Here is a 13,466-nt window from a genome sequence, read left to right on the forward strand (position 1 = left end):
GGTGTGCGGGACGTGGCCTCTCAAACTTTCTTCAGTCTGGGTTTAATTACAGCGCCCCCTAGCGGAAATAAAAAAAAAAAAATCCTTGAGGCTATATTGTAGAGCACCATGAGCTGTACAAGTGTAATCAATTTCAAGTGAATCGGAGTCGGGTGACATTTGTGGCGCCCCCTATGGGTTAATCTCGATAAGCTCTGAGGGACATGCTACCACATGACTTCTGCACATACCCAGCAAGTTTCATGATGATAGGAGCTATGGTTAAGGAGTTATGGCCAATTTGTGGATAAGCCCCGCCCCTGCGTAAACGTTTTGGCCAATGGCGGCGGGAAAAAAAATCATGGCTGACCCCTATTGTCCGAGAGGCTATATTGTAGAGCACCATGAGCTGTACATGTGTAAGAAATTTCAAGTCAATCTGAGTCAGGGGGCATTTGTGGCGCCCCCTATGGGTTAATCTCGATAAGCTTCCATGGACATGCTACCACATGACTTCCGCACATACCCAGTAAGTTTCATGATGATAGGACCTATGGTTAAGGAGTTATGGCCAACGTGTTATTAAGCCCCGCCCCTGCGTAAACGTTTTAGTCAATGGCGGCCATGTTTTTCAAGTTGTCCTACTAATCTTTTACGGGTATGTTTATTGTAGTCCCCCGGGGCTTCACGAGAAATTTGGTGTTGATACAGTCAAATTGCAGAAAGTTGTGGATAACACGCTGTTTTTCACTTTATGCTAATTAGCGGGAAATATTCCCTGAAGAATTTTTATGGTCCCAGAGGCTTTTTTGTAGAGCACCCTAACATACACCTGTGTGCGAAGTTTCAAGTCAATCGGAGTTACGGTGTGCGGGGCGTGGCCTCTCAAAGTTCTTTCAGTCGGGACTTCATAACAGCGCCCCCTAGCGGAAATTCAAAAAACTGTATAATAGCACACGATTCGGGGTAGGGACGGACGTTCTGTGAAATTTTTGTGTTTCTACGTGCAACGGTGTGGGAGGAGTAGCAGCTCAAACTTTTGAGGCAGAAGAAGAAGAAGAAGAAGAAGAAGAAGAAGAAGAAGAAGAAGAAGAAGAAGAAGAAGAAGAAGAAGAAGTAAGAATAAGTATGGTGGAGAGTAATAATTACGGGCCCTCAATACATTGAGTGCCCGTACTTAATAAGTATGGTGGAGAGTAATAATTACCCGTACTTAATTATATTTTTACGTTACAATGTTAAACTGTATAGAACGAATTAAAATGTGTTGGTTTCGCAAGTGTAACACTCACAGCGTGTTAGTTCTGTTATGCCAGATAATTAAATCGCCGCACTTGTACCATAGTAGCCTACTGTGTTCAATACGTCTTGAATATCGGTTTTAAAATCATATATCAAAAATCAGAAACGAAAGTGGGCTCCGCGTCTGCAGCCCGGTGTTAGGCTGGTCGGTCCAGTTAAACCTTTTATAAACAATATGGGTTAAAACTATGGCGTAAATACACTTTTGTGACAAAATATAGGCTATGCTCACAAGTTTGCGCTCATTAATATTTATACAGATGAAGGGGCTATGCGAATTCGTAAAAACTGCTCCGTTTCGCAGATAATACGATGGCCGTCATTGTAAAGATACAACGAGACATATAGGCTACTGTATTAAAGCAAAGAGTCAATTACAATAGTTTTTGGTGAATAGTCAATAGTGATGCAGACTGTAAGGAACATCACATTAATATGGCACACCTCTACCACAATAGGCAGGTAGCCTATCTAAATTAAACAAATTCATTCGGTTTGCGATAGGTAAGAGACAGGAAGTCTACAAGGGTTGGCTGAAACCAATTTGGTTTACAATAGGTAACAGAGACTTAGGCCCTTTCCCAAATGACTCCCTATGCACTCCCACTCCGTGAGCGAGTGTGACTCGCAGTGGAGTCACCCTCGCGGCTGTGGAGTGCCACTCGATCATTAAGGGGAGGGTATAACAACGGCGCGGCTTTGGCAAGCCCTCGCCTCTGTCAGACGGAAACAGGAAGAAACCTGGAGACACTAGTTAACTGTTAAGTCTTTATTTCTCACCCTAAAATAAAATTCCATCACTTTTATATTTGACCTGAAACACTCTTTAGCCTACATTCATAAGCTACGCATGTGAGAGTAAATGTAGTATTGAATAAAAACAAACTCACTCCCATGATTTTTTGGCTGCATAATTTATTTTTTCTTAAACATTTTGTAACTGCATATTCTTAATTTTACCAGCTCAGTCTGTAGTGGAGAAAACGGGTGGGTGATCCGCTGTTTAATTATCCTTTTAGTTTACATGCACAGCAGCATACAAAACCAGGGAAAAGAACAATAGTCTGCTAAAGCATGTATTCCACTTGTCATGATAGGCTACGTTAATCTGCCATTTCGACCCGCGAATCGCGGCAGTTAATTAGCGTGCATAAATTATAATGCACTGCAAGGGTGGTCATAAATAAGAAAAGTCATGCGCTCCAGCTGACTGACGTCACCGCCGCTATTACTACCCCTCATTGGCTTTAACAGTAACACAAATCTTACTAACAATTTAAGGAAATAATAATCACTGTCCCTTATTAACTTGTGGGCATTTTCTTCATCTGCTTCGTTTTATCTTTTATCCACGCCTTGAAAATACACTAACGGTAGACAAGTGGCATAATCAAATCAACAAGTGTAAAACAACATGTTAATTCCAAAATTGTAGGCTACCCTCTGGTTCCGTCATTTAGGGCTATGCATAAAAATAAACAATCAAATGTCTGTTTGAGGTAAGAGAACGTTTCATTTATAATTCGGGAAACAAACTCCATGGAACTCTCATTTGTAAGTTAGCTCCTCCATTCCGGACTTAATTGATTGGCGGACATCTGTGTCAAAGGTAGGGCTAAGCCACTATCGATGCAGACTCGGTGATCGAGGGCTTTATAACCCACTCACACTCGAGGCTCTGTGGTTTGGGACGACACTCAATATGGCGGGCCCTCCTCGCGAACGCGCAAACGGAGGGATAGTGGATAGGGATAGGGTGTAGGGGGTGGATCTAGATTGGGCCTAAGTCTACAGGCTGGCTGAATTAAACTGGCATAAAACAATAGATTGTGCAACCTGTATAGCCCCTTTTACACAGCCAGTGAAAGCCGGGAATATGCCGGCCTGTCGGCCCTCCGCCCAGCTGTGTAAATGCGACAGTTGCGGAACGAGGGAAGAAAGGTGCGAGAAATAGTTCCGAGAATTTTACTACCTCGGGGGGTAGTAAGATTCCCGACAAAATCAGTTCCGCCTCTCTGTTTAAATGCTCCAGCTTGTTGATGCGGAACAGGGGCTCAGCGGGGGGCGTTGGCTGGGTTTGGGAGTGTGAAGTTATATACGTCCTAAAAGTGCGACCGTTACCAAGGGGACTGTCGGACACGATGGAGCCACACTTGTTTGAACCACAAACCCACGGAAAGAAGACGAACAAACAACAAGAAGACGACATGGCCGGCAGCAATTGGGGCGACAGAGAGATCCGCGAGCTTCTATCCAACAGGGCTGAGGGGGAGATAAGTCGACACATCGCCGGGACAGTAAAGGACGGCCCTGCACTCGAGAAGCTGACGAAGCAGCTCAACGAGAACGGCTTTAACCGGACCAAGGCGCAGGTCACAAGCAAGCTGAAGGCCTTGAGGAAAAAATATCACCAGGTAAACGACCACAATGGCCGGAGTGGAAGAGGGAGGCTGGACTGGCCATACTTTGATCTGTGCCAAACTATTTGGGGGTCTAGCCACTCCGCCAACCCCGTTGCCCTTCTGAGCAGCATGCAGGAACAGACGGAAGACGCCAACACTTCTGGTTGTTTACCTGAGGCGTCTCTTTTGCCTGTGCCCCGCTGCAGCAGCCCGGGTTCCGGAGAGGGAAGCGGCTCCGAGGACAGGAGCAGCGCCAGAAGCTCCGTTACGGCACCGGAGGATCGACAAGGTAAACATAATGTTTGGTCTTTGTGATCTTGTTTCATTAGTGTGTGTGCCGTTAGTTAAAGAGCCTTCATGCTAATGTTGTGTGTGTTTGTTGTTATTCAGCATGCGCGCCAGCACATAAACGGCGCCGCCGGTTAACCAGGGCTCAAGAGGTGACCGAAGAAGTTAGACACATGTTGCTGGAACTGGACCGAAAGGACGAGGAGAAGGATCGTCTACGAGACGAGAGGCAGAGAGCAGAGGAAGAACGGCACCGCAGCGAGGCGCGGGAGGAGATGAGAGAGGCACGGGAGGCGATGAGAGAGGCACGGGAGGACAGCAGACGGGAGCGGGCAGAGCATGCCTCGTATTTTGGGAGTCTTATAAGGGACATTCAACAAGATATGAGGGACCAGGCCTCCTTCCTGCGTGACCTGGTCTCACGCATGCCAGGGCCTACAGGACAGCATGCTTCCCCACACCACTACTCTGTTCCCCCACCCCGAAATTACAACAACAACAACAACAACAACAGTAGTTTGCAACACCCTACCGAAGCCTCTTTCACTCCTGGATTGTCCTCTTCCTTCCTCCAGCAGCTGGAGTGAACACTAGGCTGTATGTAAATACAGCCTCACTGCACGTTGTAAATAGTTATATTGTAATTTAATGTGTTCCCCTTTTTAAAAACACATATTTTCTTCGCATGTCACTAAATAAACCATATTTTGATTTTGATTAATGCAGTCTTTTCTTAATTTCACAATCATGATTAACAGTCAGAACACTTGTAATTTGTTGTTAAAGTATGGGCATATTTGTAACATTGACATCAAGGTATGACGGATAGCAGTGTAGCTATGTGCACCTTCATAGGGTACTTTCTCAGGCTCAGTGAGAATATATTTATCAGCTATACACATCGTCACATAACCACGACAGTACATTTATAATGGGCAGACTCTTATAATAGGTCCATGGCAGCACCAAGGGAGGTGCAGATTAATTATGAACAATTAATTAAACTTCTATGAACAGTAAATTTGCCTGTATTTTTTTATAAAATAAAACATAATATTGGAGCATCTTCAGGGGTTTAGTGGTGATAAACTATTAGTGGTTGTAATGAATCATCATTAGTGTTCCCAATTTACAGAAGATTAAAAAAGACACATAATTTTGATTGATTAATGCCTTTTATTCATTTCACAATCATTTTTAACAGTCAGAACACTTGTGATGTTAGAGTGTGGGCATATTTATAACATTGACATCAAGGTTTGACGGATAGCAGTGTAGCTTTGTGCCTGTGCACCTTCATAGGCTACTCCCTCAGGCTCAGGGAGAATAGCTTCATCAGTGTTCCACTCTGGCAAGAAGTGTTCCTTGTTGATCTCACAGATGTTGTGTAAAATGCAGCATGCGACAACAACATCTGACATGAATGCAGTTTCAACATCATTTCTTTTGCCCAGGCACCTCCAGCGACCTTTAAGGCGGCCAAAAGCATTTTCGACCACCATCCTTGCTGAGCTCAAGCGGTAGTTAAATGTACGCTGCTGTTGGTTGAGTGCATGGTGGTTGGTGAAGCCCTTCATCAGCCACTTCCTCAGGGGGTATGCAGGGTCTCCAATGATATGTGCAGATACTTCAACTCCTTCAACGGTGATGGATCGCTGTTGGAAGAGCAATGCAAATGTATAAGTATGTGATGCTGCTCAAATCAAAATCAAGCACTAATGTAATTTCCACTTAGTTATTTACCATCAGTGTGCATTATCAAGTACTACAATGTAGATCAACACAATACAAAATTACATCAGGGGCATATAAATGGATGAATATAAAAACGCCTGTGTAAAAAGGCAGTGCAAAAAATTAGATGCATGTGTTTAGAAATGGTAAGTAGATTGTAGTACTGCTGCACATGTCCATCACTCTGTATTATTTTTGTTTCTTGTATCTTTATGGCAGTATTTGCCTCACCCTTTGCAAAGCTATAAAAAAAGTAAAATACTTTATCATTTATAAATCGGTTGATTGAAAACTTACTTCACGTGGGAAAAGGTAACCGCCTTGCTCTTCTGCCTTCTTGTAGAGGGGCGAATTGACCAAAACTCGAGCGTCATGTGTGCGACCAGGCCAGCCAACATACACATCTGTGAAGCTGGAACAAAAAGAATAATAACAATAAAGTTAAGTAAAAGAGTCGGGGGCTTTATTCAGATTTTAAAAGTTAGACATGAAAGGGAATATATTCAGAGTGATTCTTACCAGCAGTTGTGGTCAACAACAGCCTGAAGCACAATGGAGTGCCACCCTTTCCTGTTGTAGTAGGATGATGCCTCGTCACGGGGGGCAATGATGGGTATGTGTGTACCGTCGATGGCACCAGCACACATGGGATACCCACGTTGAGCAAATCCGTCCATTGTCTCCTGGAGGCGGGCACCAGTTGGGAGGTCCACAAAACGTTTTAACAGGGCCCTCTGCAGCGCTGTAGTAACCTGAAGCACTACCACACAGACTGTGGCGATACCGACCCCAAATATGCAGCCAATTGATCTATATTCGCTGGGTGTAGCGTACCACCAGAGCGCAATTGCCAGTCTCAGCCGAGGCTCTAGAGGCTGTCGCCAGTTGGTCTTCTTGCGCCTAATGTGTGGCTCCAGGATTTCAACCACAAACTCAAACGTCTTCCGAGACATACGGAAATGAGCCCGCCATTCATCCTCGTCAAAATTGCCCAAAACATTCGCCCAGAAAACGGAGCCTTGTGGTCTCTCTCTCCTCCACATTTGTCTAATGGAGATGCATGCCAGTTTGGGAATGACCAACAACCGTCTCCGTCTCCGGCGCCTGAGGTCTGTTTCGCGCCTTTCTTCTTCAAACCGCTTCCTTGTCCTCTTTAATTTCTCCGCCAAAGTAGTTTGTATTCTTCCAATTCGTTCCTCACACGACTCTGCTCGGTTTAAGGAACCCAACAACATACTACACATTAAACTAAGCATCCGCGCTCGAGCCTGTAGCATTGTAGACATATAAAATGCTAGCACCACCGCTTCTGCTCTCAATTCGTCCGGCATGGTTGTTGTTGTTGTTGTTGAATAAGCAGCTGACCGGTGCGGCGCTTAATTTATACGTCACACCCAACGCTGCTTACGCTGTTGTGTCACACATGACACTCCCCCCACTCCCCTCATTCCGGAATGTGGAGCTCTGTGCTTTCACTCCGGAACGCTGTGTAAAAGGGACACAACAAGCTGCCTTTGCTTGGTTCTGTGTAAATAACACTTAACCAAGGAGAGCCGGCAAATTGCCGCTCTTTCGTTTCGTCAATATGCCGCAATCTCTGTGTAAAAGGGGCTTCAGAGAGGTGTGGAATAGGCATTCATTGGGAGAGTCGTGTGTGTGTTTGGGGGGATGGGGAGGGGGGGGTTGCAAGCAGGAAGACCATACTTCAGTATAGTGTCAAGCCCCCCACATATATTATGCAATAATTCTCATTACATCATATATATATATTTTTTTTACATTCAAATAAACTAAAATAAAATATACAATTGTGGCTGCGTTTCCGCAGCTGTGTTATCCTTGGATATTACGGCGGTTATCATCTATATATTTACATCTGCATTAACTCAAAAATAAATATACAATTGTCCTCTCCTTTTATCTCCTGTCCTCACACAGAAATCAATCAATCCATCAGCGGTACAATATGGCTGAAAACTCAGTAGCATGACAGCCCAGCTTTACACTGTATATGTAATAATATAGGGGTAACGGTAATGATGATGCGATGTTTACAATTTAAATAAATGTTTTTCCATCAAAAGCCTTCCCCTAGCACATCCACCCACAGGAACAAAGCACTCAATTGGCCTGTTAAGTAGATGCCTGACTTTCATGGCTCTAGCTTTCCGACTCTCTGTTTTAAAGAAAACCAGAATATTTCCATTTCTTAGAATTCTTACATTGAGCACATTTCCCATTTTATCTTTTATTTCATCTGACAGTTTAAGGGGGTTTAAAGCTTTATCATTCTTATCTTTGAACTTAACAACAAACTTGAACTTCTTCCTGAACCTTTGAAATCTTCCTGCTGCCTTGTTCACTGTCCCCCTCACTACCTAATCCATCCGACTGGTCTCTTTTATTGCCTTCATCCTTTTTTTATTGCCCTTCCCCCCTTGGCCACCTCCCGAAGCCATCCCAAAACTATCTCCTCACGGTGGAGCCTTGTTTGATTCAGTCCCAAAGTGTTGTTATGATAAGGCAGCCGTAGCAGCACCAAACCTGTCTGATGCAACAAACAAAGCTCGCCAACAAGACATGCGCTGATTTAAACTCTGCCCCCGCGTCTCTCCCTCCACTCTTCTGATTCTGATTCCCATTTCTTTACCCTCGTCACGTTGAAAACAATAACAACAACTCTTGACTTTGCCTAATGCAGTGTCAAACATACTGCGGGTCTGATTTTTGCTAAATAAATAAACTTGCCTATGAGTGGACATTTTAATGTACAAAAAATGTGGCTCATCTAGCATGTCATTTTGAGTGTTAATATGTATGAAATTCAGTCGTTATTTGTTCATTCTACACATCTATACCACGGATCGGCCAAATTCATTAGTTTTTAACACATATTTATTACAAAACTTTTGATTTTTCCTGAATGTCTTTGACCCAGTCTCAAATGTATTCCAAAAATTATTATGAGACAGAGCAACATCTCTCCACATTTGATTAAAGTCTATATTAACTACTCTGTGTGAAATGAATTGTACTGGTATGTATAGAGAGTAAACATGACACAAAGATCAGGGGCCTCATTTATAAAGCTCGCGGCGCACAAAAACCTTGCGTAGACGGGAAGAAATTTGCGGGAAAATGTGCGGTGGCAAACGTTGGTATTTATAAAGACATTATTTGCGGAGAAGTGTGCGTATTCCTACGCCAACCTTCGACCATGCATAGAGCTACCGCAAGGTTTTCCTGACTCGGGGAATCAGCGACACTCAATGGCAACACCACGAAATAAAGCTCAGTCATCAGAAAAACACAGACAAATTATGCTTGGCACCCAATATATTTAGTCAATAAAATATATAAGCTTACCTATAGTTGTGAATATATGGCTACTGTAGTCTATGGCATGCAGTTGTGATGTAGGTTGAATTACTTATCAAGTAGCCTAGGTCTACATGCTTTGGTTATATTTTATAAGTTGAATCTTATAGCGCTACTTTATAATAATATCCTATACGTCGGGAGGTGTTTCCGTGAGTGCACAGCGGGAGAGCAAATTTTAAGAGGTGTGTAAAAAGTAGTTTTGTACAAAGTTAAGCCCAACAGATATTAATTAAAACTGTAATTTCGTTAGATAAAATCATGTTATGAATTTAGCAAATCATTACACACATCTCTTTCCCATGACAATTCACCCTGGAAGATATAACTATAATCTGACGTTGTTGGAAATGTGTGGATCTCACGGGAGATAAACAATTCTCTCGAATTGACTATAGGCATTATTTCACTTGTCACACCATATTTTATATAGGCCTACATATAGGACTAGCCTACAGGTAGGCCTACGCTAATACGTGATATTTCATACAGTACAAAGTTGGGCGAAACTGCTTTACAAAGACTACAACGACTGTGCCAATCATGATATGTGATCAGCGCGCGGGTGTGTATGTGTGTGTGCCAGTTTCTGCAGCACATGCACGACTTCACAGGCTTTCTTCCTTCGCAGTCGCTTTCTTTGCGGCCGCGTTGCCTCCCTTTTTTCCTCATGTCAGTCAAAATTCCGTGCTTATTAAGTGCGTCATCATATTCAGGAGCTATTTAGCATTCGCCATGTATGGTAGATTGTGGGATGAAACTGGGAGGTGAAGTGGGAGGACACAGGGTGGAGATCGTCTGCGCACAATTCACCGCAGGTGGGTATTTATAAAGGGAAGATTGCGTGAAACTGTGCGCCGCACAGTTTTATAAATCTGAATTTTTTTTTGCGCAGCACATTTTTGGCTTTCTGCGGACGCAATGTTTTAGGATGGTTTCTACGCACACCGTTATAAATGAGGCCCCAGAACTCTGGTTTCAGTCTCTTTCTCTCTTTCACAGGATTTAACAGTGACAGGAAGCAGCCAGCAGGTGGCAGCACATCACCAGAGCAGAAAGATACAGAAGGCATTAGGTGGAAGGATGGACTAGACTAGAGTAAAGAGGGGCCGACCAGTAACCATGAGGTCTCTGGTTTGATCCCCAATACCAGATAGAAGGGTGTAAGTAGTAAAACTAGAGGTGGCTGGTATCTACGGTCCAAAGGTGCAGTACTATGGCTGACCGTGCGCTCCTCTGGAGTGTGTGGCGAGAGGACTTATGAGAAAAGAAAAATGTTAATACTTCCTTGTGTGAGTGTACTTGATTCAGATTGATTTTATTTGTCATTGCACCGTTACAGAACAACAAAATGTTATTTCAATTCACACCCCGCCAAGAAACATGGAAAGACAGTGACAACAACATGGGTGGACAGGAGAGAGTGTAAAGCTGCACACCGCACTGGCCCCCTGCGTCGGTTGGCCGCGTGAACGCGGGAGGCTCGCCGCTTGGTCATATTGGGCCATATTCACTACAGCTGCCGCCACGGCCGCCGGCCGCCACATCGAAGGCGGCGGTTGACCGCGTGAACGCAAGAGGCTCGCCGCTTGATCATATTGGGCCATATATTCCTGACGCCGACGCCGAGATCAGACCCATCACACTTACGGTGCAACAACAACAATAACATGGTCCAGCTGTGCCAAAAAATACAGATGTAGGTACACTGTGTACAGCGGCAGTCATGTCACAAATATCATTAAAACAGCATGAAGACGCACCCGATCGCAAATACACACACATTAACAGCAATTCAGCAACATACTAAACACAATAACAACAGCAGTGTGTGCTCAGCGGCAAAAATAAAGGCAGACATCAGCCTACCTGAAAGTGAAAGTGTGCCGGCTGACGGAGGACAACACCGGTGCTTCGCTGTACTATTGGAATTCCACACAGACACTGCCCTCAAGTTTGGGTTCATATTATCCTCAGGAACAGCACAGCTGGGTGAGTTTTACTATGCTAACCGGCGCTACCTTGGCTAAAGTACAACCAACAGCTAAACAGATGCAAAATACACATATTTGCAGAATGTATTGGAAGCCCAATGTCCTCACTCCACACGCCCACCTCGTCTTGCAGACCACCGGGCAATCTCAACGCTGATTGGCTATCGCGGCGCGGCGACGCCAAAAAGATAAATAATTTCATCTTCTGCGTTCGCCGCATATGTTGGCCGCGCCGCAAATGGCAGCGCCTTCGATTCACGCGCTTTGATGAGGCGCGGCCACGCGCCGCACAAGCGCCCGCCGCCGGCTGCTGGACGCCGATTCTTGGGTGGACGCGCGGCCACGCGCTAGTACATTGACTTTGTATGTAATCTCGCCGCGCGTAGAGTCGTCTAGCGTGGGCCGCGCCCCTATTTATCATAGAAGGAAAAGGAGAACAACAGGGAAAGACAGGTTAAAAAAAAATGCTACTCTCAAACTACGTTCCTTATGGGAGCGCAGTGTGTGATTAGTACAAAAACCACCTTGGCATAATAAGCAACATGATAACACCACAGACAAATAGAACACGTAGACTTGCACATTAAAGGTACGGGTTAAGGGTTTATGGGACGGTAGGTGTCGCAGCACAGGCACCAGGGGGCGCAGACCTCGACAAAATGTGAAAGAATCATTCTTATGGGATCAGATAAACTATTGGAAATGGGTTTACTCAGATGAATGAGGGTCTACAGAATGTTTTTATCCTTATTGATAGCTGGAATTTCACATGAAAACAGGGCTCTGCATTTCTTACTTGATATATGATATGTTCACAGGTCATATGCTGAGATGAAAAAATTCCAATATATTATATTATAATATTATATATATTCTCTCACCTACACGTTTTGTTCTGACAAACAGAAAAAGTATATCACTGTTTGCTGATGCCTTATTAACTCTGATAATAAAATGCATGTCAAATACAGATGTCTGTTTTATCTGTTCTACAGAAACAAAGTTGAAATGTATTTTATTTATTCAGTCCAATCTTTAATAAAATGCAAAAACAGATGGATATAAAGATGAAATAATGTTGAATTCAAACATTCAAAACATCCCTCCGATAAAGATGAAGCAACAATGTGTAACCTGTTCGTTAACAAGAGAGTGAGAGTGATTATACAAATATCTAAATAAACCACTTTCTAATGAGAATGAATTTTTTTTTCTTTCTTAAGACTCAGTTGCAGTTTTTTTTTTTTTAACTAGCCGTTTTTTTTTAAACGTAGTGTGTGGCTCTTAAAAGAGCCGTTGGGTTGTTGTTATGATCGGTCCTGTTTAACCTCCAAAGCCGTAGAGCGTGCGGCCCTGCCTCTTCAGAGCGTACACCACGTCCATGGCGGTGACGGTCTTCCTCTTAGCGTGCTCGGTGTAGGTGACGGCGTCACGGATGACGTTCTCCAGGAAAACCTTGAGCACACCGCGGGTCTCCTCGTAGATCAGACCGGAGATTCGCTTCACTCCGCCACGGCGAGCCAGACGGCGGGTGTGGTGATTCCCTGGATGTTATCGCGGATAACTTTACGGTGACGCTTAGCGCCTCCTTTACCGAGCCCTTTGCCTCCTTTTCCGCGACCAGACATTTTTGTTTGCCCTAGATTAAGCTCCAAAGAGAAGATTGAGTTGAGAGCTGCCTGACTCAGTATTTAAAGCTTCTCTGCGGACGTGATAGAGGACAGGGACGGACCTGCGGTGGAAGGAGCCAAACTCAGCAGCTGGTCACTGTTTGTCAAGTGAACCTTTCTCTTCGGGCAGTTTTTCTTTCCATTTGGATTATTATTTATTTTATCCGATTTAATCAGTCAAGTCGTACATGCGCTTTGAACTTCTTCAATAAAATACCATGACCCAAATTGTAAACTGTGGGTTCAAAATAGCCAGTGTAAATTGAACGTGTTCATTTGTGATCACCTTTGTCAATTAAAGAAAAATTACACATTTCTGTCTTTCTCTGAATTATAATCCAAACCTCATGTTTCCCCCAGTGAAGGTTTTATTTGCAGCTTTTAGGGACTATAGTGGCAGAGGGTGTCAAATGGGCCCACTGAGGCAAATGGCTATTTGTGTTTTTTCCAGAAATGTTTGAATAAGTATGCCAATATCTAACTCATTGTGTGTAATTTCACATCTCTTTATAATTCATAAAATACTATGTAACCTACACGTCTTTAAAATGCATTGTATCATGTGTTTAAGAAGAACATAAAGATACATATAGAAATAAATCAGACAATTAACATCTGAACAAATCCTTCTGTAATAACCGTCAGAGATCAATGTGTTCCCCTTAGTTTTGAATATATCTTACAAACCTTTTTGAGCATGACTCATTTTCAAAGTCTTT

At 43.7% G+C, this 13,466-nt stretch overlaps 1 protein-coding gene and 1 pseudogene across 2 annotated transcripts; both read right to left on the reverse strand.

Moving 5' to 3' along the window:
- Nucleotides 1–4,859: 4,859 nt before the first annotated feature.
- On the reverse strand, nucleotides 4,860–6,658 carry LOC307269627 (uncharacterized protein; the record flags this gene model as incomplete). Its single annotated transcript, XM_080052624.1, has 4 exons — nucleotides 4,860–4,863; nucleotides 5,430–5,626; nucleotides 6,003–6,117; nucleotides 6,225–6,658. The coding sequence occupies 4 exons, from the start codon at nucleotides 6,656–6,658 to the stop codon at nucleotides 4,860–4,862; spliced, it is 750 nt and encodes a 249-aa protein (XP_079908750.1).
- A 5,742-nt stretch (nucleotides 6,659–12,400) lies between these two features.
- LOC307269675 (histone H4-like) lies at nucleotides 12,401–12,705 on the reverse strand (annotated as a pseudogene). The gene has a single exon. The product of its transcript is annotated as a histone H4-like (transcript).
- Between the last annotated feature and the right edge of the window lie 761 nt (nucleotides 12,706–13,466).

Source organism: Ammodytes marinus, assembly GCF_949987685.1.
Source record: "Ammodytes marinus genome assembly, chromosome: 24".
In the NCBI taxonomy this organism is placed as follows: Eukaryota; Metazoa; Chordata; class Actinopteri; order Uranoscopiformes; family Ammodytidae; genus Ammodytes; species Ammodytes marinus.